The 26,785-nt window shown below is 39.1% G+C and overlaps 1 protein-coding gene across 4 annotated transcripts in view; it reads left to right on the top strand.

Annotated features, from left to right (window-relative positions):
- Positions 1-26,785, top strand: part of LOC132828427 (ankyrin repeat and SAM domain-containing protein 1A-like) — a 349,239-nt gene that overhangs the window by 83,644 nt on the left and 238,810 nt on the right. For all 4 annotated transcript variants that reach the window (XM_060845537.1, XM_060845538.1, XM_060845539.1 and 1 more), the window contains exons 2-4: positions 10,354-10,434; positions 12,644-12,800; positions 19,863-19,925. In XM_060845537.1, coding sequence (XP_060701520.1) covers positions 10,354-10,434; positions 12,644-12,800; positions 19,863-19,925 — 301 coding nt within the window. The remainder of the gene's footprint in view (positions 1-10,353; positions 10,435-12,643; positions 12,801-19,862; positions 19,926-26,785) is intronic.

Genomic DNA, 26,785 nt, shown 5'->3' with positions numbered 1-26,785 from the left:
TGGTACACCACTAGTAACTGAACTCCAGGATGAACATTTCCCATCACTACCACCCTCTGCCGCCTTTCAGTGAGCCAATTTCTGATCCAAACCGCTAAATCACCCTTAATCCCATGCCTATCTATTTTGTGCAATAGCCTATCATGGGGAACCTTATCCAACGCCTTACTGAAATCCATGTACACCACATCAACCATTTTATTCTCACCCCCCCTAAAAGTTTGGTCACCTTTTCAAAGCACTCAGTAAGGTTTGAGAGGCACGACCTACCCTACACAAAAACCGTATTGAATCAACTTATTCCTTTCTCGATGATGATAAATCCTGTTTCTTAACCTTTTCTAACACTCTACCTACAACCGAAGCAAGGTTCACTGATCTGTAATTACCAGGGTTGTCTCTACTCCCCTTCTTGAACAAGATGTCCTTGTTCCTAACTTCTACACCATAGCTAATGAAGGCAAGCATCCTCTCTGCCTCATACACCACCTTGTCTACCTATGCTGACACCAGCAGGGAGCGGAAGAATGTGGGGGCTGGAGATCAGCCAAAAAGCAATAAACTTGTCCAACCACAGTTTGTTCTTCTGTACTCCCTAGAAGCCAACCATTCATTTTGTATATCATTCCCTTATTCGATCTCTCAAATGCATCACCTTGCACTTAACAGGGTTAAATTCCTTTGGGCCATTGTTCTGTCCAATTTACCAGTTGATTTAGTATCAGAATGTAGCCTGAGACCATCATCCTCCCTGTCAACAATTTTCATGTTCTCTGCAAATTTATATCTTCTACATTTGATTCCAGTTTGTTAATGTACATAGCTAACAGCAAGGATGCCAACACCAATCCCTGTGGTACACTGCTGGTCACAGGCTTACAGTTGCAAAGACATTCCTCCACCATCACCCTTCGCTTCATATTTTTAGGCCAGTTTTAGATTTCAGTTTGCTAACTTGCCTTTGATTCCATAGAATTCTCCCTTTTGGACCAGCCTTCCATGTGGGACCTTACCATGTCAACTGCACTACCTTCATCATTATATTTAGTTATCTTTTCCAAAAAAAAAGCAATTAAGTTAATCAGTCAAATCTGTGCTGCTTATCGTGGCTAAATCCCTGGCTGTCCAAGTGTTGATGAACTCTGTCCTTGAGTTTATTCTAATAATATCCCTACCACTCAGTCAGACTAAATCATATCTAATTACCTAGCCTGTGTGAAACTTGAAAGGGTTCAGAAAAGATTTACAAGGATGTTGCTAGGGTTGGAGAATTTGAGCTAGAGGGAGAGGTTGAATCGAAGGCTGTTTTCCCTGGAGCGTCGGAGGCTGAGCAGTGACCTTAGAGGTTTACAAAATTATGAAAGGCATGGATAGGATAAATAGATCAACTAATTACTCTGGGGTGGGAGAGTTTAGAACGAGAGGGCATAGGTTTAGAGTGAGAGGGGAAAGATATAAAAGAGACCTGAGGGGCAATTTTCTCATGCAGATGATAGTACGTGTATGGAATGAGCTGCCAGAGGAAGTGGTGGAGGCTGGTACAATTGCAACATTTGAAAGGCATCTGGATGGGTGTATGAATAGGAAGAGTTTGGAGGGATATGTGCCAGGTGCTGGCAGGTGGAACTAGAACGATTGGATATCTGGTTGGCATGGACAGGTTGGACCAAAGGGTCTGTTTCCCTGCAGTATATCTCAATGACTGTATGAAGGAGCAGTGCTACGAAAGCCTGTACTTCTAAATAAACCTGTTGGACTATAACTTGGTGTTGTGTGATTTTAACTTTGTCCACTCCAGTCCAACACCAGCACCTCCACATCCTAGGTTGCTGAGAGGGGTAAGGGAGCAAATTGTTGAGCCATATACAGACATTTTGCAGGCCTGTCTGGAGACGGGATTAGTCCTAGGTGACTGGAGGATTGCAAATATGACACTGTTATTTAAGAAAGGGGCAAAGGATAACTCCGGATACTGTAAACCTGTCATTTTTTAAATGTATTCATTTTGTGAGCTATGGGTGTCTCTGGCTTGCCAGGATTTATTGCCCATCCATAGTCCTTGAGAAAGCGGGTGAGCTGCCTCCTTAAACTGCTGCACTCCACCTGCTGTGGGTTGACCCACAATGCTCTTAGGGAGGGAATGTGTACAGTTCTGGTTGCCACTTTACAAAAAGGATGTGGACGCTTGGAGAGGGTTCAGAGAAAGTTTACGAGGATTTTGTCTGGTATGGAAGGTGCGAGCTATGAAGAGAGGTTGAGTAGGTTAGGATTGTTTTCATTAGAAAAAAGGAGATTGAAGGGGGATCTGATTGAAGTCTACAAAATCATGAAGGGTATAGATCAGTGGATAGAGATGAGCTTTTTCCCAGGGGGAGGGATTCAGTAACGAGAGGTCACGAATTCAAGGTGAGGTGTGAAAAGTTTATAGGGGATAGACACAGCAAGTACTTTACACAAAGGGTGGTAGGTGCCTGGAACGCGTTGCGAGCAGAGGTAGTAGAGGCAGGCATAGTAGATTCATTTAAGGTACATGTGGATAGATGCACGAGTAGGTGGGGAGTAGACATACAGATGCTTAGGAATTGGGCGATAGGTTTAGACAGTGGATTTCGATCGGCACAGGCTTGGAGGGTTGAAGGGCCTGTTCTTGGGCTGTAAATTTTCTTTGTTCTTTGGATCAAAATTCTGAAAATTAGAACAACAGTGACAGTGAAGGAATGGCAATCTATTTCCAAATCAGGGTGGTGGCTGGCTTGGAGGGGAACTTGCAAATGGTTGTTTTCCCATATCTGCTGCTCTTGTCCTTCTAGATGAAAATGGTTGAGAGTTTTTTTTAGAAGGTGTTGTCTGAGGAACTTTGATGAATGTCTGCAGTGTGTCTTGTAGATAGCACACACTCTGCTGTTACTGAGCGTCAGTGGTGGAGGGAGTGGATGTTTGCTGCTGCGGTGCCGATCGAGCAGGCTGCTTTGTCCTAGATAGAGTCCTGATTCTTGAGTGTTGTTGGGACTGCACTCATCTAGGCAAGTTGGGGTGTAATCCATCGAACTCCTGACTTGTGCCTTGTCGATGGTGGGCAAGCTTTTGGGAATAAGGAGGTGAGTTACTCACCGCAATGTTCCGAGCCTCTGAATTGCTGTTGTAGCCACTGTTAGTAGCCACTGTGGTAAGTCCAGTTGATTTTCTGATCAATGATTACTCCCATTATATTGATAGTGGGCGATTCAGTGATGGTAACTCCAATGAATGTTGAGGGGCAATAATTAGTTTGTCTCCTGTTGGTGATGATCAGAGTCTGGTATTTGTGTGGTGCAAATGTTAGCCAGGCCTGGGTGTTGTCCAGATTTTGTTGCATTTGGATACAAACTACTTTAATATCTGAGCAATTGTGAATAGTGCTGAACATTGTGCAGTCATCAAGGAACACCCCCGCTTCTGATCTTATGATGGAGGGAATGCCAATGATGAAACAGCTGAAGATGGTTTGGCTGAAGACACTACCCTGAGGAACTCCAGAGATGTCCTGGAGCTGAAATGATTGACCACCAACAGCCACAACCATTTTCCTATGTGTTAGGTCTGACTCTAACCACCAGCGAGGTTGGCCCCTGCTACCCAGTTTTGCTAGGACTTTTTGATACCACACTTGTTCGAATACAGCCTTGATGTCAAGGGCTGTCACTCTCACCTTCCCTCTGGATTTCAGCTCTTCTGCATGTGTATGAGATCAGGAACGGAATGGCCTGGTGGACTCAAAACTGGGCATCACTGAGCAGGTTCTTGCCGAACAGGGGCTGCTTAATAGCAACTGTTGATGACACCTTCCATCATGGTAAAGGTTGTCTCAGGAATATGCCAGGCCATGAGGTTACAGATTGTGCTTGAGTATAATGCTGCTGTTGATGGCTCACAGCATCTTGTGGATGCTCAGTCTTGTGTTGCTAGATCTGTTTGAAGTCTGTCCCGTTTAGCGTGATGATAGTGCCTGTGGATGTAGTGGTTGCCTCCACAAGGACTGTGCAGTGGTTGCTTTTACCGATGTGTCTGACCTTGACAGTTTTTGCAGCTGGCAGATTGGTAAGGATGAGGTCAAGTATGTTTTTCCCTCGTGTTGGTTCCCTCACCACCTACCATAGACCCAGTTTAGCAGTAGTGTCCCTTGGGTCCCAACCAGCTCGACCAGTAATACTACTGCTGAGCCATTCTTGGTTGTGCACATTGAAATCCCCCACCCAGAGTATTTTTTGTGCCCATGCCATCCTCAGTGCGTCCTCTAAGTGTTGCTCAACATGGAGGAGTACTGATTCATCAACTGAGGGAGGGCAGTACATGATGATCAGCAAAAGGAGTTTCCTTGCCTATGTTTAACCTGAAACCATGAGACGACTTGGGGTTCTGAGTCAATATAGAGGAGTCACATGGGAACTTCCTCCCAACTGTGTACCATTGTGCTGGCACTTCTGCTGGATCTGTCCTGCTGGTGAGACAGGACATATCCAGGGATGGTGATGGTGGTGTCTGGGACATTGTAAGGAATGATTCTATGAGTATAACAATGTCAGGCTATTGCTTGACTAGTCTGTTTGATAGCTCTCCCCATTTTGGCACTAGCCCCCAAATGTTAGTGAAGATGACTTTGCAGGATTGTTCGGGCTGTTTCTGCCATTGTCTTTTCTGGGGCCGAGGTCGATGGCAGGTGATTGATCTGGTCTCATTTGTTTGAGACTTTGTAGCAATTGGTACAATTGAATGGCTTGCTAGGCCATTTCAGAGGGGAATTGAAAGCCAACTGTATTGCTCGGAGTCTGGAGTCACATGTAGGCCAGACCAGGTGAGGATGGCAGATTTCTGACTATTGACAATGATTTCGTGGTCATCTATAGCTTGACGTCAGCAGTCAGAAAACTGATGGAAGCCATAATACAGGATGTACACTTAAAAGTAAATGAATACTTGACAGCCAACATGGCTGTGTCAGGACAGGTTGTTCTGTTAAATTTGACTGAGTTCTTTGAGGTGACACAAGCAGTGGATGAGGATCATGCTATGGATGTATTTGGACTTGCAGAATTTATTTCATATGGAGCCACATAACAGGTTAGTTGGAAATTTCAAAATTGGAAGTGATGGGTCCTTGGCAGCATGGATGAGAATTTGGCTAAAAGATAGGAAACAGAGAATAGGTATAGATGGGCATTTCTCAGACTGGGGACTAGTTGAAAGTAGTATTCCTATATTCAGTGTTGGGACCCTTGCTGCTTCTGATTTATATAAACAATTTGGAGATGAATTTAGAGGGCAAAATCTCAAAATTTGCAGACAATAATGAATTCTGAAATGGTGCTGAGTGACCAGAGGGACATTAACAAGTTGACTAAATGGGCAGGTTTCTGGTAGGTGAACTTCAATGGAGAGAAATGTGAGGTCATGCATTTTTGGTGAAAGAAAATTGGAGAGACAATACAGGCTGAATGGTACAATGTTCAGGGGAGTACAGGAGCAAAGGCACCATAGCATTCAGGTGCATAATTCTCTGAAGGTGACCAGTCAAGGTGAAGTTGTTGTTACGAGGGCTTGTGGGGTCTTTGAGTTTATAAATAGAGGCATAGAATATAGAAGCAAGAAACTGATGCGACACATCTACAAATCATTGGTCAGACCATATTTGGAGTATTGTGTTCAGTTCTGTGTACCTTATTTCAGGAATGATGTCAAAGCCCTGGAGAGAGTGCAAAGGAATTTTACTGGAATGACTCCTGGAATAAGGGATTTTAGATACAAGGCAAGATTAGAGTAATTGAGCTTATTTTCTTGGGAGTGCACTTATTGAGGTGTTCAATATGCTGAACAATTTTGACAGTTGAAAGAAGGATATTTTGATTCCAATATTTGGTATGTCAGTAACTTGGACTCTCAATTTCAGGATAGTTTGCAAGAGAGTTAGAAGTGAGATAAGAAACAGCTTTACTTAGCATTGTTAAGATTTGGAATGCTCTGGCTCGGAGAGTGGTGGAGACTAACTTCATACAAGGTTTCAAAAGGGAGCTGGATATATATTTGAAAGCGATTGAATTTGGAGGGCTGTGTAGATGAGGCTTGAGAATGGGACTAGCTGGGTAACTTTCAGCGGCCAGTACAGACAATGGGTCAAATGGCCTTTCTCTACTGTAAAAATCGATGATTCTATATTTCTATCTAACCTTTCAATTTCTTAGTATTTAAAAATTAATTTGCACACCCACTTCACTTACTAAGATGGATAACTTCTCATTTTCCACCTGCTCTGTTGTCCATTCACTAAACCCATCAAAATCTTCCTGAACTGACTTTACATCTTCCTCACAGCACACATTCCCACTTGACTTTGCATCATCTGCAATTTGGAAATACAGCCAACTTAGCTTTAACCAGCATTTATGAATCAGCGCACACTCAATAAGCCAGCAAAAATTATAAACCTGAAATATGAGAAGTCTACAATATTAGTACAATCTTCAAATGTCCAAGTAGTCAGTTGAGGATGAGTGATAAAGCTGGCTGCTGATAATAAATAATGCAACATCACTTGAAGTAAAACTTAACAGTATAAATCACTTAAATAAGCATAACAGCTGTATGTATACCTCCTGCATTTCATTTCTATTATTTAATGTGTGTTTTTACATTGATTATGTGGACCTCTTGACATTTGGTTAACCTGTACACTCGTGGTCCCGTAGATGCTGGTTAATAAAATGTTCACTGTATTGCATTTGGACACCAACTTTAAATTATTGATTGTAGATTAGCACAGCTGGAGCTCCAGTCCTCATTCTTGTGATATCCCATTAAATACAGCCTGCCAAAAGGAGTGTGACTCATTTACTCCTCCTGTTTTCTGTCTGTTCTCCAATCATTAATCCATGCTGATACATTGCCTCCTATCCGATATACTTTAGCTTGATTTTTCTAAACAACTTCCTGTGGGGGACTTCATCAAAAGCTGTGTAAAATCTAAGCATTTGCACAATGCCATTGGCTCTCCTTTTCAATTTTGTCAAGTTTGTCAAACGTGATTTCCCATTCACAAATCCATGCTGACTATGCCCAATCAGAGCATTATCAACCAGGTGTCTATTTATCCCATCCTACAGTATAGATTCTAGCATTTTCCCTGCTATTAATTCTTATAGTACAAAAACAAAAGCAGAAATCAGGTTGTTGGTTTGGTCGGTGAGCTGGTGCGTTTGTTTTCAGGGTGTTTCATCACCATGCTAAGTAACATCAACAATGAACCTCCAGTGAAGCGTAGGTGTTCTGTCCCCCTTGCTATTTATGTCTCTTTGGTTTCTTGTTGTGGGTGGTATCATTCCCGGCTCTCCTTCTGAGAGGTCGGTAAGTGGGATGCAAATTTGTTTGTAAATGAAGTTCCAGTTTGAGTGCCTGGCCTGTAGGAATTCCTGGCGTTTCTTTGTTTCGCCTGTCCAAACAAAGGAAGAGAACAATAACCGACTCCCCTTGGACGTCATAGTAGATTGAAAAGCTAATGCAGAACTGCAGACCAGCATTTACAGGAAAGTCACACGTACTGACCAGATACTCAACTATAGAAGCAACTCTCCCAATACCCATAAACTAAGCTGCATCAGCAAACTTTTAAATAGCCACACATACGCTGCAGCAGCCCAAAACTAAGAGAAGCTGAGGAGAAATACCTACACAACCTATTCAGGAACAATGATTACCCAATAAGTGCGGTCCATCGATTTTAAGCACAACAGGCCTAAACAGGAAGACACAACATACCCAGAGACTCTAGTCACTATCATAATCAAAGACGTTTCACAGATGACTACCAGATAACTCTGGGCCCCAAGGCATCATGGTAGCCCACAAACCTATTAACACACTCCTGATGAATTTAAAGGACCCTGTACCCACAGCCAACAAAATAAACATAATATACAAAATACCCTGCAAGGACTGCAATGAACATTACATTGGACGAACCAGCAAGAAACTAGGAACAAGCCACCAAAAGGCATGACCAACTATCAGTAGTATCCATATACACAGACAAAAAGGGACCTCATTTTGACGAGGACAATGCATCCATCCTGGGATAGGCCAACCAAAGGCATATGTGATAATTCCTAGAAACCTGGCATTCAAACCAGAACTCCGTTAACAAACATTTAGATTTGCATTCCATTTACCAACTTCTCAGAAACCAAACCAGAAATTATACCACCCACCACAACAAACCAAGCCACACAAATAACAAGTGGGACAGAACACCTACGTTTCACCAGAGACTCTCTGATGATGATACCTAGCATGGTGACGAAACATCTGAAAACAAACCCACCAGCTCAGCAAGCAAATTGATCTACAAATTTTCCTCAAATCTCAAAACCAGGAATTGCTGGAAAAGAAGAAATAAGATACTCTGGAGAAAAAAATAAATCACTAATTAATACAGGTCATTACATTCTAGGTATGGATACAATCAGGCTAGATTTAAGTAAACACGACAAACCAAATCTCTGTACCCTCTTTCTCTTTCCCTCTCTTTCACACATGCATGTATAAGCAGGGACAAAAAAGAACGTGCAGAGGGAAAAGTGGGAATGCAGTTCCATTGTCTTTTTTCACAAGATCTGTTGGGTTGTCTTTTTGTTGAACCAAAAGTTTCCTTTACCTGAGTGCTTCAACTGGTTTGCAAGGCAAACAGAATGGTTGTTTCACTGATGACAGGTTTCTGACATATCCAATTTAAAGCATTAACATGCAAAAACTCTGTCTGAGGAGTGATGAGCTGGTTTTCTGCAGGTTTAAATTGGCTTACTGAAGAGAAGAGCTTTTTGGCTGCTGCAGATCTTCTGGCCTGTCTAGCTTGTCTCTGTCTTGTTCACAGCCTAAGCTATTCATTTAAGAGACAGCCAATCACCTTGTTGGTAGGCAGATAATTTGATAATTGGTCACTAGACAACAAGCTAATCAGTATCACATATAAACTACCCCTTGATCACACAGCATTGCCCTTTTAATGTGAAGGGCACTGCTTGTCACTAGCCACTTGGGTGTTTTCCTATCTCCCTGGTGGTGGAAATTGAATAAAGATTTGTGCACTTTGTGTCTCTCACTGTGTCTCACACCTGCACACACACACACCATGGGTGCTAGGGAAAAAATAAGCACTACCGCAGTTAGGCGGAAAAAAAGAAACAAAAGAAAACTAACCCTTGATGACACAGCATTGCCCTTTGATGTGAAGGGCACTGCTTGTCACTGGCCACTCAGGTGTTTTCCTATCTTCCTGATGGTGGAAATTGAATAAAGATTCGTGCGCTTTGTGTCTCTCACTGTGTCTCACACCTACACACACACAAACCATGGGTGCTCGGGAAAAATAAGCATTACCGCAGTTAGGCGGTAGTGTGGGAGTGAAAAAAGAAAAAAAAGCAAGTGTTACACAGCATTAAAAAAGAAAAATATATAACAGGGGGAAGCATTGCCTTTTAATGAAAAAAAAAGAAATAAACTACCTCTCCGTTCCAGAATGTCAGCATGTAGCTGGAATCCACAGCTAGACAGACGGGCTTCATGAAAGGTATCGTTTAAAAAAAAATTAAAACATTCAGCCATCCTTAAAAATCCCTAGGTTTCAAAACATTTATTTCTCAGTTAAGTTCACAGTTTTAAAAAGCACTAAAATGATAAAACACAGTCTTTACACTTTCAATTGTTCAGTCCAAACTTGGATCTGATAGCTCAGCACTCTCTCCCTGCAAAAAGCCCCTGAAAACTCATCTCTGAAATTTGTTGCTATCTCCTATAGGCTGATACTTAATAATGTTATAAAGTTTTACTATATTAAAAATTCTATGAAAATGAAATTTATTGTTTATGTCCTGAACTTACTTTTAAATGTGTTACGGTTTAATTCTCCTCGTGTGACATTTGACGATGTAGAATATTTTGCATAGTATTTGAGATGTCATTTTATCTCTTAATGAACAAAATTCCTCTTAGTTAGCAAAACCCTGGTATTCAAAGATGTGCTTTCTTTCGATGTAACTATCATTGGGGGCAAAAGATTTTCGATGGAGATCTGCCTTATGTTGCCTGTGTGCATCTAAATAGCTGCCGTTATTTTTGTGAGGAATACAATTGCGACCCTCAACAAATGTTGACAGGCTGTTCTTTTTCCCTTCCCCAGTGTGTAAATCTGCAGAACTATATCTGGTATTTGTTTTAAAAATCAATTGGCTCTTTCAGGACAGCTATTTTGAGGATTATTTTAATTTTTGTAGCGGGATAGAATCAGAATAATATTCGTGAGAAAATATTAATTGCTTTTCTATTTTTCAGCATTTGGAGAGGACCAAATGTCAACTGTGTCGACACCTCAGGTTATACTCCTCTGCATCATGCTGCTCTTAATGGACAAAAGTGAGTGAGATGCTTCATTTCATTTCATTTCTGGCCTGCTATCTTAGGCCAGACTTGTGTTTGCATTTTCTTTGAGATTATTATGCTTAGGAACTGAGAGATTCTTAATAGTAAAGGAGATGAGAAATTTAGATGCATGTTTGTATTTCACTGAAAACATGCAAAAATAATGACTAATATAATTTTGTCCTTTATCTCAAGAGCGCTGGAATGCATTTGCACCTAGTCTTGATCAGATCTCATCTGGAGGTCTGCATTTCATTTTGGACAAAAGAAACAAAAATATTAAAATATGAAGTATTGTTAACATTTAGATAGACAGCATCTGTTGAGAGAGAAGTTGTTTTAGCTTGTTGATCTTCCATCGAAACTGGATGGAATACCAGGAATGATATGTTGACCTTGAAGGAAAAATGTACAGATTCACTCAAATAATTTTGAGAATTAAAATGGTTAAATTACGAGGGCAGGTTGTGTAATTTTGGATTGGTACTCCCAGGCATAAAGGAGCTTTGGGTATAATGAATTTCGAGGGATGACATAATTGAGTTCTTTAAAATCGAAGAAACATTCAAGAGATTACATAAGATAAACTATTTTCTTCTTGAATAAGAGGGCAAGATATACTATACTGTCAGTTTTGAATGCTCAGATAGATTATAGTAACAAGGAAGGACAAGATCAGGAACCCAGCACGCATGAAATTAGTAATGGTTATGGGAGCATCTTAAGAAGATGGAGAGAAATGAGTGAAATAGTATTGTCATCTCTGGGAGGAGGAAGGAAATGTAGTAAAGTTAATGATAAAGGTGGAACTTCCATGAAATATGAGAATAGGGGGAAATCAAAGACTGGATTGAAAGAAATGTATGACTGACCAAAGAATGTGGAGAAGGATGGTCAACCAAGGTTTTGGCAATCATAGGTATAAAGGGTAAGCTGAAAGAAGAACTGCAATGAGGAAGATTTAGAACTAACATGAGGAAGATTGATTTTCTCAGAAATGGTAATAGAAATGTAGAATTTGTTTGCTCATTCAGCCAGGAATTCTGGATCAATTATATTATTCAGAGTAAGGATGCTTGCAGGAAAGTGGAACTGAAATGCAGATTAGCTGGGTGGTTGTGGACTTGTTGGTTCGAAGGGCCTGTTTCCACACTGTAGGGAATCTAATCTAATCAAATGGTAGGATAGACTTGAGGGGTTACTTTGTCTACTTCTACCAAGTTGGATAAATTAATTATTACAAATGTTTCAGGCCCAGGAGGTTGCATTGCAGATTACAGAATGTTTACAGTATAGATGGAGATCATTTGACCTGTCATGTCTGCACTGGTTCTATGAAGGAGCAATTAAGTTTGTGCCATTAGCTGACCTCCTTCCTCTTGCCTTTCTTATGTCATTTTTAGATAATAATCCAATTTTTTCATAAATGTCTTGAGTGAACCTGCTTCCACCACACACACTTGTCTACTTTCAAGATCCTTAAGGAGCCAGTACAGACCTCTCATGATTTTTGTGGACCTTTTTATCCAGTCTCCATCTAATCTATGTAATTGAAGTTTCTGAATGGTGGTACCATTGCTATTTAGTCCTCCTTCCACCCTCTTTAAGGCCTTCACATCTTTCCTAAAGAGTGGCATACAGAACTAGATACTACTACATTTGGCGCTGAGCCAATGTTCCATGCAAGTTTAAGACAATTTAATTTCATTTATAATCTATATGCCTATTAAGAAAGCTCAGGATGCTATGTTATTAACTGCTCTGTTAACCTATCTGGCCATTAGTCACTTCTGCAAAAATGCACCCAGGATCCTCTGGTCATGTACTTCCTTAAAAGTTATACTGTTTATATTATATATCCATGTTCTTTCCACCAAGATGAATCCTGTCTCAGTTCTGATAGATGAACTTTAACAGGTCTTACTCTGGGTTTTTTTTGTTTTATCTCCTGTGGGTAATCTAGTCATGGTTAATGATTTCACCCACCTTCTTGCCAGTGGATAATGCACACTGATTTCAATAAAATTGTTTGAAGCTTGACATGTATTTAACAGAAGTTACTATGGATGTGCAGTAAACATTTAAATTATGGTGATTTAAGAATGTTTGTAAATCAGGCACTCAGTAATGATTTAGACTATTTCAATAATTGTAGAGGATTTTACATTTTTACTTGTTTTTATGTATCTATTTTTGTTCATAGGGAAGTTGTCGAAATGCTACTGAAGAATGAAGCTTCCACTAACATTGCAGATAACAAGGGCTGTTATCCACTTCATCTTGCTGCTTGGAAAGGGGACTCACATATAGTCAGGCTTCTTATTCATCAAGGACCATCCCATGCAAAAGTCAACGAACAGGTCTGAAGTCTAAGAAGGATTAGTGAAAAGCAGTGTTGGAGGATATATATCTAATATCTCTTAATGCTGGAATACATCTTGATTTCACACTTCCTTATGTTGCTATTCAGGCACTATCAAAAATCAGAAAGGGATGGGGACCCGAAAAGTAGATTTTTTTTAGGGATTTATTTTTGTGTGGTCCAAATTCATCTGTTCAGTTTGCCAGAGGCTATATGATGCTAGATTTATGTTAATTTCTTGCAGGGAGGTTTTACAGTAATTGCAGTACCAGTAATCAAACTCTAAATGTCTCCCAATTCTCTTTGTGCTTCAGTGCTATTTACAGTAGGCTTCTCATGTTTCTTGGATCGAATAATAACTTTCGTGTGCTTTATAGTAATCTCTTGGATTAAGCACATCCTGAGCAATATTCAACCTACCATCTCAGTTGATAGTAAGACTTGCTCATAAACATGGTAATTTTAATAAGCACCATCAGAGACTGTTGTTCGCTGGCAGCTAATGTTTTCCCAACAGTCCTCCTGCTTCAGCAGTCTGATCTAACATCAGTCATCTGAACCTGGTACCAATAAGAATGTGAAGTTGCCACTGAAGGTTTTATCAGGAGCAGTCAACTATTTTGTGAAATGTTTTAAAACTCTCAGCAGTTTAGAGCAACAAAACATTTTCAGTTTGTGGACAGTGAATGACTTAACAATTGTTTTTTCCTTCGGAGTTGGATGAAACACAAGGACCTTGACATCTTCAACTTTTGCCATGAAATCTTTCCAAATTCGCCCAATTTCAAGAAATGCTTGTGCATTTTGCAATAACATAAGACGGATGTTTTCCTCTATACCAGTTTAACCTTTATATTACTTGGTACATAGCTGAAAAGTGGCAGTACTGAATTTTCCCATAACAAACAGAAAATGCTCTCAATACTTGGCAGGTCAGGTGGTATCTATGGAGAGAGAAGCTGACAGCCTGAAGTATCATCTACTGAAAATAAGTATGTCTCAATGTTTGGGGGCCATGAATAATAATTCCTGTTGGGTTTCCTTACAAAGTTTTAAACTTTGTGGTGACTCATGCCACTGCTGTTTTGATTTAAGTATTGAGTGCATCAAAATTATTTGTCCCAAAATAGAGTTATAAAGATGTACAGCATGGAAACAGATCCTTCGGTCCAACTCGTCCATGCCAACCAGATATCCCAACCTAATCTAACCCCACCTGCCAGCGCCCAGCCCATATCCCTCCAAACCCTTCCTATTCATATACCATCCAAATACCTTTTAAATGTTGCAATTGTACCAGCCTCCACCACTTCCTCTGGCAGCTCAGTCCATACATGTACCACCCACTGTGTAAAAAAGTTGCCCCTTGGGTCTCTTTTATATCTTTCCCATCTCACCCTAAACCTATGCCCGATAGTTCTGGACTCCCCCACCTCAGGGAAAAGACTTTGTCTATTTACCCTATCCATGCCCCTCATAATTTTGTAAACCTCTATAAGGTCACCCCTCAGCCTCCGATGCTCCAGGGAAAACAGCTCCAGCCTGTTCAGCCTTTCCCTGTAGCTCAGATCCTCCAATCCTGGCAACATCCTTGTAAATCTTTTCTGAGCCCTTTCAAATTTCACAACATCTTTCCGATAGGAAGGAGACCAGAATTGCACGCAATGTTCCAACAGTGGCCTGACCAATGTCCTGTACAGCCGCAACATGACCTCCCAACTCCTGTACTCAATATTCTGACCAATAAAGGAAAGCATACCAAACGCCGCCTTCATTATCCTATCTACCTGCAACTCCATTTTCAAGGAGCTATGAACCTGCACTGCAAGGTCTCTTTGTTCAGCAACACTCCCTAGGACCTTACCATTAAGTGTATAAGACCTGCTAAGATTTGCTTTCCCAAAATGTAGCACCTCACATTTATCTGAATTAAACTCCATCTGCCATTTCTCAGCCCATTGGCCCATCTGATCAAGATCCTGTTGTAATCTGAGGTAACCTTCTTTGCTGTCCACTACACCTCCAATTTTGGTGTCATCTGCAAACTTACTAACTATACATCTTAAAAACAACCCTCCACCACCACCCTCTGTCTTTTATCTTTGAGCCAGTTTTGCATTCAAATGGCTAGTTCTCCCTGTATTCTGTGAGATCGAACCTTGCTAACTAGTCTCCCATGTGGAATCTTGTCGAGCACCTGACTGAAGTCCATACAGATCACATCTACTGCTCTGCTGTCATCAATCTTCTTTGTTACTTCTTCAAAAAACTCAATCAAGTTTGCGAGACATGATTTCTCACACACAAAGCCATGTTGACTATCCCGAATCAGTCTTTGCCTTTCCAAATACATGTACAGCCTGTCCTTCAGGATTCCCTCCAACAACTTGCCCACCACCAATGTCAGTCTCACTGGTCTATAGTTTCCTGGCTTGTCCTTATCACCCTTCTTAAACAGTGGCACCACGTTAGCCAACCTCCAGTCTTCCGGCACCTCACCTGTGACTATCGATGATACAAATATCTCGGCAAGAGGCCCAGCAATCACTTCCCTAACTTCCCACAGACTCCACAGTACACGTAATCAGGTCCTGGGGATTTATCCACCTTATGCATTTCAAGACATCCAACACCTCCTCCTCTGTAATATGGACATTTTTCAAGATGTCATTATCTATTTCCCTTCATTCTATATCTTCCATGTTCTTTTCCACAATAAATACTGATGCAAAATACTCGTTTAGTATCTCCCCCATTTTCTGGGGCTCCACACAAAGTCCCCCAACACAATTGATCTCTTGGAACCCAACATACTCTTGGTTGCGTTAGAGCCACTCTCAATACCAGAAACTTGGCTATTCATGCTAGGTTCCCCTATGAATCAATCACCCCCTACATTTTCCAAAACTGCATACTTGTTTGAAATAGGGATAGCCACAGAAGACTCCTGCACTAACTGCCTACCTCTCTTACCTTTCCTGGAGTTAACCCATCTATGTGACTGTATCTGAGACTTCCCCCTTCCTATAACTGCCATCCTTCACATGCTATTGATGTTGCAAATTGCTCATTGATTCTAACTGTTTCTCCAAACGATCCTTTCGATCCAATAGGATTCGCAACCAACAGCACTTATTGCAGATATAATTTGCAGTAACCCTTAAACTCTCTTTAAACTCCCACATCTGACAAGAAGCGCATAACACTCTACTAAAGGCCATTTTTTGCTCCTTCACAATCTACAGAAAATAACACCGTCTTATTCCTCTATAAAACACTGCCCCAGGTTAAATTAGTAGTTATGGCTTCTGTTTTAAGTTTAATCAAGAGACATATCTCCAAAAAGTATAATCAAGAAAGAACACACCCTTCTCACTATTGCAGACTTTCAGTAGGCCACACTTAAAAACAATTCACTTATCTGTTTCTCTGCTGTAACTTCACCCAGTCAGTTCCTCCAAGATCAGTTGTGAATTTCACTATTTGTTAATTTTCCTAGACGCACTCTGATGTCCAGTGATACATGAATTCAAACAGCAAAGGCAGTGTCAGTTTCTTTTTCTCTCCCTCTCCCTCTCCCTCCATGTTGGCTTACCCAGAATCCTAATGGTTTGAATGACTTCATTTTTCTTTTGTTTGAAATTTACAAGCTAGAAATTAGACAATAAGAGTTTACTTACATGTAATCAAAATGATCTGTCTGTTTTTTTTTCTGGGAGAGTGGACTTTAATTGAATTTCTGTAGGTGAAAATCATTGGTTCCATTGTATTAATATGTCCATGTACAGGGCACCCTTGATTATCCAAACAACATGGGTGGGAGTATTTTGTTCGGATAATCAAATGTTCGGATAATTGAATTTTTGGATAACACACTTCACCCGTGCATTAGGACCTTGGGATCTTGTTTGGATAATCCAAAATTCGAATGTTCCATGTTCAGGTAATTGAGGTTGTACTGTACTGGTTTTAAAATCACAATAATAAAACAAAGAATTGCAGATGCTGGAGATCTGAAACAAAAACAGAAATCGCCGGAGAAACTTAAGAGTCCGGTGATTCTTCATCTAAGCTCATGACTCTTCTGATGAAGAGTCATCGGGTTTCAAACAGTAACTCTGTTTCTTGAAACAGTGACTATCTCAGCAATTTCTGTTTTTGTTTTATATCACTATACATCAGTATGTAGACTAAAAAATATAGACTTGTAGTTTGCTTTCATACAAACATTGCAGAGTGACATATGGGTGCACAACAGCACTTGGGATTCTCAGCACATTTAACATCAGTCCAGTATAATATTTTTTAGAAGTTAATTGCTTAGTTTTCTTTTTGCACATCGTGGAGTGCTGCATCTGGGAATATGGAATATGTTTTCCACAATGTCTGCCCTCTGATTATATGAAGATTCCTGTCAGATGTTATAAACTTCCTTGTGTCTATCCCATCTGTGGACCTGAATCCTTAACACTGTTGGATACACCTTAAAACCTAAGAATTCTTCTTTGATGTTTAACAGAGGCATATTAGAATCATGAAACTTTGCATCAATTTCTATTTTTAGATGTGTTGCATTTTTAAAAAAATGAAATTTGCATGGAATTTGGGGTTTGTCAGAGTTTAACATTTAAAATGAAGTTGACATTGTATATACTGAATCATAAGGCTTGAAATTGAAGAACACTGACCTCAGACCTTTGTCGATGTTTATTTTGAATCTCCCAGCATTTTGAAACAAAACAGACACGCATGCGTGGTAGCAGCTGAAGTATTAATTTCAAGTTGAATTACTTTTGATGTATTGTGTGTAAGATGCACAATTAGGTAGTGTGTAGTTCCCATGAGATGAGGTAAATATACCTACAAAGTTAATCGCCACTGAATAGTTTTCTAACCAAGCATAGGATTTTCTTGAGTTAAAAAATATGTTGATATTTTATTAACAAAAGGGAAATATTTCTAAATTGATAAGGATGAAATTTAATCTTTTTCTTGTTGCTTTCTGAAAAAATTGACAAAAATTAATTCTGCAGTTATATTTTGCTACTAAACAAGTTTTATTGAAGCATGGATTATGTAGAGGTTTGGCCATAAGTACTTGATAATATTGATTAAAAAGTCATTTTTAATTATTTTTGTTGATGAGCGAAACAGGAATCCTTCGATTTCCCATTAGTACTTAAAAATTGCACTATCCATTATTGCCATTTACCCTATCTTCAATTGTCCCTGTATTGTGGATATTGTCTCAGCATTAAGAGTTTGACCAAACTTGATTTTGCTCTGACAAGAATCATCCAGTTCCAGTCTTCCATAGATTTTCTTTGATACTGCCATTTGTTAGTGCTACTTCACCTGACAATGAACACTTATCTGTTGTGTTTCTTAACTTTTACAAAAAGGGTTAACAGATTATTTGTGCAATTTAAAAAAAAATCAATAACTATGTCAAGTTTCAGAAAATTTAAAAAATATCAAAAGCTTGTTGTGAGAATATCTTTGGGAAATTTCTAATCGCTGAGCAAAAGCCTTTTTTAAATTGAATTCGCTTACTTTTCAATTGATTTTGAGTTTAACAGCTGATTGAAGAAGTGATTTTTATTGTGTGGAAAAAGCATGTCAATATAGAAAAAAAAGTTGTTCCAAAGCTAGAGTTCAAGGGTGTTTGCACTGCTTGATCATAACTGCAATTTTGTCTAAAACCTAAAATTTGTAATAAATTATGCTAAATTGTTTGAAGTTGGATAACCATTTCTATAGACTGCTTTCATCCCCTGAAATGCACCCTCCAATTTCATTTTTACAATGGTATGCGCCAGCCTGTTCTCAAAATTGCCATCTTAATAACTTTTGGATCAATTTGACAGCTTAATTAGCAATGAGACCTTTTGTTTAAAAAAAAAGTCATACTAGTCATCAAATAATGGTTCATTTGATGCATTTCTAAAGATGAGCGACATGTTTTAAAAGCCGATTATTTTGTGAAAATCGGAAAAAATGTAGGACATTGTAGGAGTAAAAAGTAGAGAAACTATTGTGCAGGCAAAACAATGGAAATGCCTACTCTTTCAAATACTCACTGATTTGCTTACATCTTTATCAGGTATAATAAAAACCATATAAACAAAACCACAGTGCTCAACTGGCATTTTATGCAACAGTGCAGCATGCTGATGACTTTGCCACACCAAGTGCTGTATGTGCTGTGCATGCATGTAGTTTCCTTTGTTTGTTGCTTTGTCGTCTTTATAAACATGCTTTACTACTTTGCAAATCAGGGAATTGGGAGGGGAAGAAATCCGATGAATCCAATATTTTTCAGGTCAAGTTTGAACCTCAGTTGGGATTTTTACCTTAATCTGTTTAGCCAATCCAATTAGAAAAGCTTATAGAGTGTAAATTGATTTTGTTTAGTTCCAGAAGTGTATTCTATTTTTAAAAAAATCTATGTAACAGTTTTGCAATTCTTTTAGGTATGGTAAACTAGTAAGCTTGCAAGATAATCTTCTTTCACTTGGGAAGTTGGTCTTCACTCAGTGTTTTGATATTGGTGGTTGAGAAAAATGAGAAAAGTAAGCTGTATTTTTCACCTCGGGGAGCTCATTTCAGTGTAGATGCTTCATTTTAAAAAAAAAATTAAGCCTGTGTTAATGCAAAAAAAAATCACTATCCTGATGCAGAAGCAGTTTCTTTCATTATTTTGTTTACTTAACGGAACAGTGGCCTTACTCCTCAGCATTGTAACTGTAATGTGGGAACTGGAATAGTTCTGGTTACTTAGAGTTCTGGGACCAATCTGTGGGGAAAACATTTTGTAATGTACTGTTCTCATTTTGATGACTTGTATGTATTCCTGGTTTTGTATTTTATTTTTGTTCCAACTATTTTTCACATTTTTTAATAGAAACATTTTAAATTGAGTTTGCTTTAAGTACTATTTAAATACTGATTATCTGCAACCTTTTAACTTGTCATTACATTTTATCATAGTGCATTCATCTTTATTTTCTCCGAATATAATCTTATTTCATCATTTGCATTTTCTTTCCTTCCCTCATAGAATGCTATTGAGAGCAAAGACCTCAAAAAGTATGGCCCTTTTGACCCTTATATCAATGCCAAGGTGTGTAGACTGATGTTGCTGTTTCACATCTCCTTATTTTAGTAACCCCACGTTCAGTTGAATTTTCCTGTCATGTGTTACTGTGTCTGTTTTATGCCTAGTATTTTTTTTGGTTATGTTCATGTCCTATATGTTGTCAGCTTGAGTTTGAAACAATTCTAGGATCTTTTTGTTTAAGATTACAAATGTGTGTTCACAGAGGCCGCTGATCTGCAACAGTGCAAATTCAGATTCCTTTAAATGATTGTGGATTTATTTCAGTTTGAATGCAAACACCACTCTTTATTCTACAAATAACAGATTAATGTCACAGCAGCTGTGGAGATGAGCCAGCATATACTAACTGACTAACATAATGTGCTATGTTAACAGTAACAGCAAGTCAGATTATATAGGTTGATTCATAACTGTGTTCTTCAACTGATTTTAAAGTTTGGTTAATTGTTAGTTTGTAATGAAGTCAACAACCAATATTGAATGACATTAATAATTTTTGGCAGTGAACATATAATCCAAGCTACAATTTGTCTTTCTCAAAATGTTTTTCCTCCACATTTTGCACTACTTAAAAGTTGAGTGGCTGGTTGAGAAACTTCCCACATGGCTTCCATTGTGGGAAAGGAGAAGAGGCTTGATATTGTAAGATGATCTTGCCTGTTATATCATTCCCTTTGAGGGATTTCCTCAATTATTGGATTCTCTGTTCTGATCCTCTTCCTGCAACTTGAAATAATTCTTTTAAAATCTCCTTCAGTTATGAATGCAATCAAATATATTTAATGTCATAATGTGGGTAATCTCTAATAATTTCAAAATCTTGGCTCTGTGCTCTCCTTCTGTTCATGCAAAGGTTGACAGTATAACCTGCTCAGATACGTTATGACACAACGCAGAGGCAAGTGAAACTTGAACATGGACTTTCTGGACCAGAAGTAGGGGCACTACGACTGCACACACAATCACCCTGACTCTAGCAGTGCATTATTACTGCAGACCCTGTCCAATTATTGCTCTTTTTAAAGCAGAATGTTGCTACATGCCATCCATCATCGTTGCTACTGTGATGCTGGAGATCATCGACAGCTTCACATATTGAGGTTCCACAAACACCAGCTTGCGGCATGAAATCAGCACACTTTGTAAAAATTGCAACTGTTACATCCAAGCTGACTAAACATGTGAAGCAACAGCGTCATAATTGAGATCATCAAATTGAGTTTCCGAAACCTGCATCCTCAATGCATTGCTGTACAGTGCTCAAATCTGGACAACATATGCCACTCAAGAGAAAAAGCTTAAGGTTTCTACCTTCACTATCGCAGGCATATCCTTACAATCTCAAAAGCGAAATACTACAGATGCTGGGTATCTGTTAGAAGCATCAAATGTTGAAGAAACTCAGCAGGTCAACAACTGGTTCTGAAGTACTGTCATACCAGATTCGAATGCCCGTTCTGTTTATATATCCACAGATATTGTCGGATGTGCTTATATTCTCCAGCATTCTGTGTTTCTGACAGATATCCCTCCATCTCATGCCAGGGCAAGTTCTTGAAGAATGCTAATTCCATCAACATTCCTCATTGTTAAGCCAACGACACCTGAACTGGCAAGCATCTCCCATCCAAAGACTTGCTGAATGGTGATTTGGCCAATGGAGATTAATCCTCATGACTCCCTTTGGTTATACCTATAAGACAATATGATATAGGAGCAAAAGTAGGTCATTCAGCCCATCAAGTCTGCTCTGACATTCGATGAGATCATGGTCTGATCTGATAACCTGGTAACTATTTGGTAATCTACAACTCCACTTGGCTGCCTTAACCCCATAACCTTTGATTCGCTAATTGATTAAAAATCTGTCTATCCCAGCCTTGACTATGCTTACTCCAACTGTGAACCTGTATATGGAATATAAGGCAGATATTGAAAGTGAAAACTGGGAGACGTTTTCTAGTTTCTATGAAGTGTTGAGTCTGACTTTTTTTGAAGGGTGTTGGAAGATAGAAAAATACAGCACAGCCCTCTAAACCTGTGCCAATGCATCTCCTCTATCCAAATCTGCCATCTGTTTTCTAAGGATCTGTATCGCTTTGCTCCCTGCCCATTCATGTATCTGTCGAGATACATCTTAAATTACGCTATTGTTCCCACCCCTACCACCTCCGCTGGCAGTGCATTCCAGGAACCCATCACCCTCTGCATTAAAGAATCATTCCATGTATATCACCCTTAAACTTTTCCTCTTTCATTTTGAACTCATGACCCCTAGTAAATGAGTCTTCCACCCTGTCTACACTTCTCGTGATTTTGTAGGCCTCAATCAAGTCCCCCCTCAACCTCATTCTTTCTAATGAACATAATCCTAATCTACCTAACCTCTTCTCACAGCTAGCACCCTCCATACCAGGCAACATCCTGGTGAAACTCCTCTGCACCCTCTCCAAAGCATCCACATCCTTTTGGTAATATGGCAACCTGAACTGTAAGCAGTATTCCAAATGTGGCCAACCAAAGACTTATACAACTGTAACATGATCTGCCAACTCTTGTACCCAATACCCAGCCCGACCACTGTCTTGACCTGTGTTGCCATCTTCAGGGAATAATGGACTGGAACACCCAGATCTCTCTGTACATCAATTTTCCCCAGGACTTTTCTATTTACTGTATAGTTTGCTCTGGAATTGCATCTTCCAAAATGCATCACCTCACATTTGTCGGGATTGAACTCCATCTGGCATTTCTCTGCCCAACTCTCCAATCAATCTATATTGTGCTATATTCTCTGACAGTGCCCTTCACTATCTGCTACTCCACCAATCTTAGATGTAAGCAAAAATAAAATGTTCGGCTAGCTGAGGAGGCCCAAAGTAAGCAGTGATTTGTGGATTATACACTTTCTCGGTTTCCTGTCGTCATCTTCAGCATATGTAACACAATATATCATATTGATTTGGAGCTTCTGAACTGCAGTTGATACAGCTTAACTTGGAATAGACCACCATGGTGCAAACCATGCCATAGGAAATGGAAAGTTTCCACAAATACGCACAAATACTAGAGCCTGTTGTTTCCCCGCCCCACCCCTCCCCCTATCCTGCCATGAACGCAGATTAACTGAAATGTACAATTTTATTTGAAAAATAGTCCCAGCTATGTAATATTTGGTATTGAATGGATTTGATTTGATTTTTGACTCAATGTTAAACCACCTCAGCATTATGGATGCTATTTGCTAATTTTTGGTGGCCACACCATGGATAAAATGTTCTTCAAATCCATGTAAACAAGCATTAGGTTCAAGCTTAGCCAATTGTAGTAATTCTTGCCATTGCTGTGTATGAGAACCCTTTTATTAAAAAAATAACTAGCTAGTTTTAGTATTATCAAGAATTTTTAATTGGCTTATATCCCTATTGTGATAGGTTTCCCGGTATGCTGACTTGTATCTTTGAGTGAAATTATTATTTTAGCATTTAATCTACAATGCCAGATATCCTCCACTTGACCATTACCTTGTGCCTTCATAGCAAGGGAATTTGAGTGTAGGATTAAAGATGTCTTGCTACATCTGAATAAAATATTGGTTAGTCCTCAATAAAAGCAAATTGCTGGTGAAACTCAACAGGTTTGGCAACTCAGTCCTCCTTAACTTGAAACATTCACACCATTTCTCTCTGCACAGATGGTGCCAGACCTGTTGAGTTTCACCAGTACCTCTATTTTTGTTTTCGATTGCCAACATCCACAGTCTCTAGCTTTTGCTTGGTGAAACTTCGCATGGAATATTGTGTACAGTTCTAGTCCCCTTAGCTAAGGAGGAATACATATGCTTGAGAAGAAGTGCAATAGACATCAGATTCATAACTGAGGCATTGGATCAGTCTTATAAGGAGAGGTTGAGGAAATTAGGTTTGTATTTCCAGAGATGCGAAAAATGAAGGGTGATCCCATTGAAACTTAGAACAGTGTGTGATAGGATGGCAATGGATGCCATCCATTCTAGTGAGTCTAAAAACTGGAAATAAAATGCCTAGGTAAGGGTAGACCATTTAAGATTGAAATAAGGTGAAACATCTTTGATCAGTGCGGTTAATCTTGAGAATCCTCTACTTTAAAGGACTACAAAAACTCTGTCATAGAACATGATTGTGACCGAATTTGGTAGATTTTTGGGGACTAATGACATCTCGGGATATGTAGACAGTATGCAGAATTGATGTTGAGGAAGGTGATCAGTGATCTGATTGAATGGCATGTACGTTTGATCGGCTATTTAGCAGTTTCCTGTTCCTCGTTCATTATATGTAGACTTTTAGAACAGCTGTATAAATTTTGTGAAGCTGACTGATCCATTCAGCTTTGACAATACAAATAATGAAAATTATACTTTTGCACGTCATAGCAATTACTTCATCTAACAAAGTAATTCAAACTATTGAACTGCATGCTAAATAAATTTCGTATTTTTCTGTCCCACCTTTTGTCAGCATTTTCCCACAGATAGAGAAAGCTTATATGTTTACCCATACTAAACATGTATAGCATGGAACATTCTGAAGCAGTGGATGTGAATTGTCTATTGATTACTGTCCCAGACTAATACATGTCTCACTGTTCACAATCTTTGAGAGTGCACTGAAAGCTTGCTGATTTTTTTAAAAATTTGCATGTTTTGACTATGCTTTGCTTAAAAAACCCAGCATTCAAATATGACTTTATCCTAAAATTCATTTTGTGGAATCCTGTTCAAAAAATCCTGTGATTATCATATTTAGATCTAGGAACACCTTTTCTGCCTTTTTTCTTTGATGCAGAATCAGCCTTTGTGTCATGAAGGTCCTTGAAGCTTTCTAATAAACCAAAAATTGTACATTTGTTGTCCGATATATCACACTCCTGCTGTAATTGACAGGCATAGGATACTATAACTTGCCTACAGCTGACTAGCACTTACAAAAATGTATTCAGTTTCTTTGACTAAAATAATCTCTTTTGAAATATATAGAAAATGTGCCTTTTCTTAAAGTAGTAGTATTAATAAAAATAATAAATTCATGACTTAAAAAGGTGAGTTCCAAAAAGCCAGGTCATGTTCACTTTTAGCCTCAGAGCAATTGAACTTTGACCTTATCTGTACAGTTCTAATATCTTATAACTTGCAAAATTGAGTAAACAATGTAAACAACATGGAAAAGTGTGATTCTGATTTTCTGGCCAGTGGTAAAGCAGGGGCATTTGCCATCGCATCAGAATAAATGTTGGAGACATTTAAGTGATTTGTCTGCCAAGAATTTCATCTCACTCACCTCACCTCACCACCCCCCACCCCCCACCTCCCTTAACCTGTGCTGTGATCTTTAATCTTGTGCAGTAACCTTTGATACCATGTTTTATCAAAGCCATTCAGGAACTAAATGCACTGCATGTCCTGGTCACCTTTATCCATCCTGCTTATTATATCTTCAAAGAACTCTAACAGACATGTCAAACTCGGACAATGAGATTCAGTGCAGCATGATAATTGAAGAGGTGTGAAGGTCGCGATAGACTTTGAAGCAAGTTTTTGTGATGGTGATTTTGAAGGAAGGATAAATGCTGGGTGCTGGAAGGGTGTTCAATTAACAAAAATTTCTAGGGCAAGATTGTGTAACAGAGTGGTTAGGATTAGAGATCAATAGTTTACCGAATACTTGGAATAGCTGAATTAGCAATAAAAATACAAAAAAAACTTTACGTACAAGATATGATTTTGTAAGCCTTGTTTAGGACATGTACAAGCGTATAAAACTTCTGGCCAAGGATGTCCGTTTGAACAATTGCAAATTTTCATTTGTTGACACTTGACACTGCTACTGACTTTTAACAGTCTGAGGGATTTTTTTCCCCCCTAGAAGTGGTTCAAGATAACTTTAGCAAAGCTGTGTTTTAACTTTTGTATTTTGGTTGATGACTAAATGTTAATAAGTGAGTTTGTTGTTTTTTACAAAGCATGCCTGAGGCGACTGTGGCTGCATTTGTTTATTACTTCATACCTACAGGGAGATTTTCACATTATGATTACTTGAATATATAAAGAGGAAAGTTGTATGAAGTAAACTTTAACTGCCTTTTGCACGTGAGGAATTACCCACTAAAGTCCATATTAACAACTTCCAATAAAATAATTAAATGTCTGTTTAAATAGAATACAATATGAGGTCTAACTCATTCATTATATTCCCTAAATATCAAAGTCACAGAAAATTGGTCAGTCTGTAGTTTTCTGTTCTATGATCTTCACCCTCTTTCATGAATAAACACACTAATAATTGCACATTCATAGTGACTCAGAATTATAAAGCAGCTTCTAATGTGTTAATTCAAAAATAAAGAAGTTACTTTTTTCGAAAAGCATAACATATGAGGAACATTTAAGGACTTTGGGTCTATACTCGATGGAGTATACGGCGGGTGGAGGGGAGTCAGTGAGGATCTATTTGAATACTGAATGGCCTGAACAGACTATATGTTGGGAAGATGTTTCCAATGGTAGGAGTGACTAGAACCTGAGTCACAGCCTTAGAGTAAAGGGAACACCTTTCAGAACGGAGAGAAGGAGAAAATTATTCGGCCAGAGAGTAATGAATGTATTGTATTCATTGCCATAGAAGGCTGTGGAAGCCAGATCATTGAGTATATTTAAGACTGAGTTAGATAAGTTTTTGATTATCAAGGGTTATAGGGAGAAAGTAGGAGAATGGGGTTGAGAAACTTATCAGCCATGATAATGGAATGGCAGTGGAGACTCCATGGACTGAATGGCCTAATTTCTGCTCCTATGTCTTATGGTCTTATAGAAATGGTTAGCTAGT

This window comes from Hemiscyllium ocellatum, chromosome 26 (genome assembly GCF_020745735.1).
Source record: "Hemiscyllium ocellatum isolate sHemOce1 chromosome 26, sHemOce1.pat.X.cur, whole genome shotgun sequence".
NCBI lineage: Eukaryota > Metazoa > Chordata > Chondrichthyes > Orectolobiformes > Hemiscylliidae > Hemiscyllium > Hemiscyllium ocellatum.
Note: the sequence above shows the minus strand (reverse complement) of the source record. Positions and strands in the feature narration are given on the sequence as shown.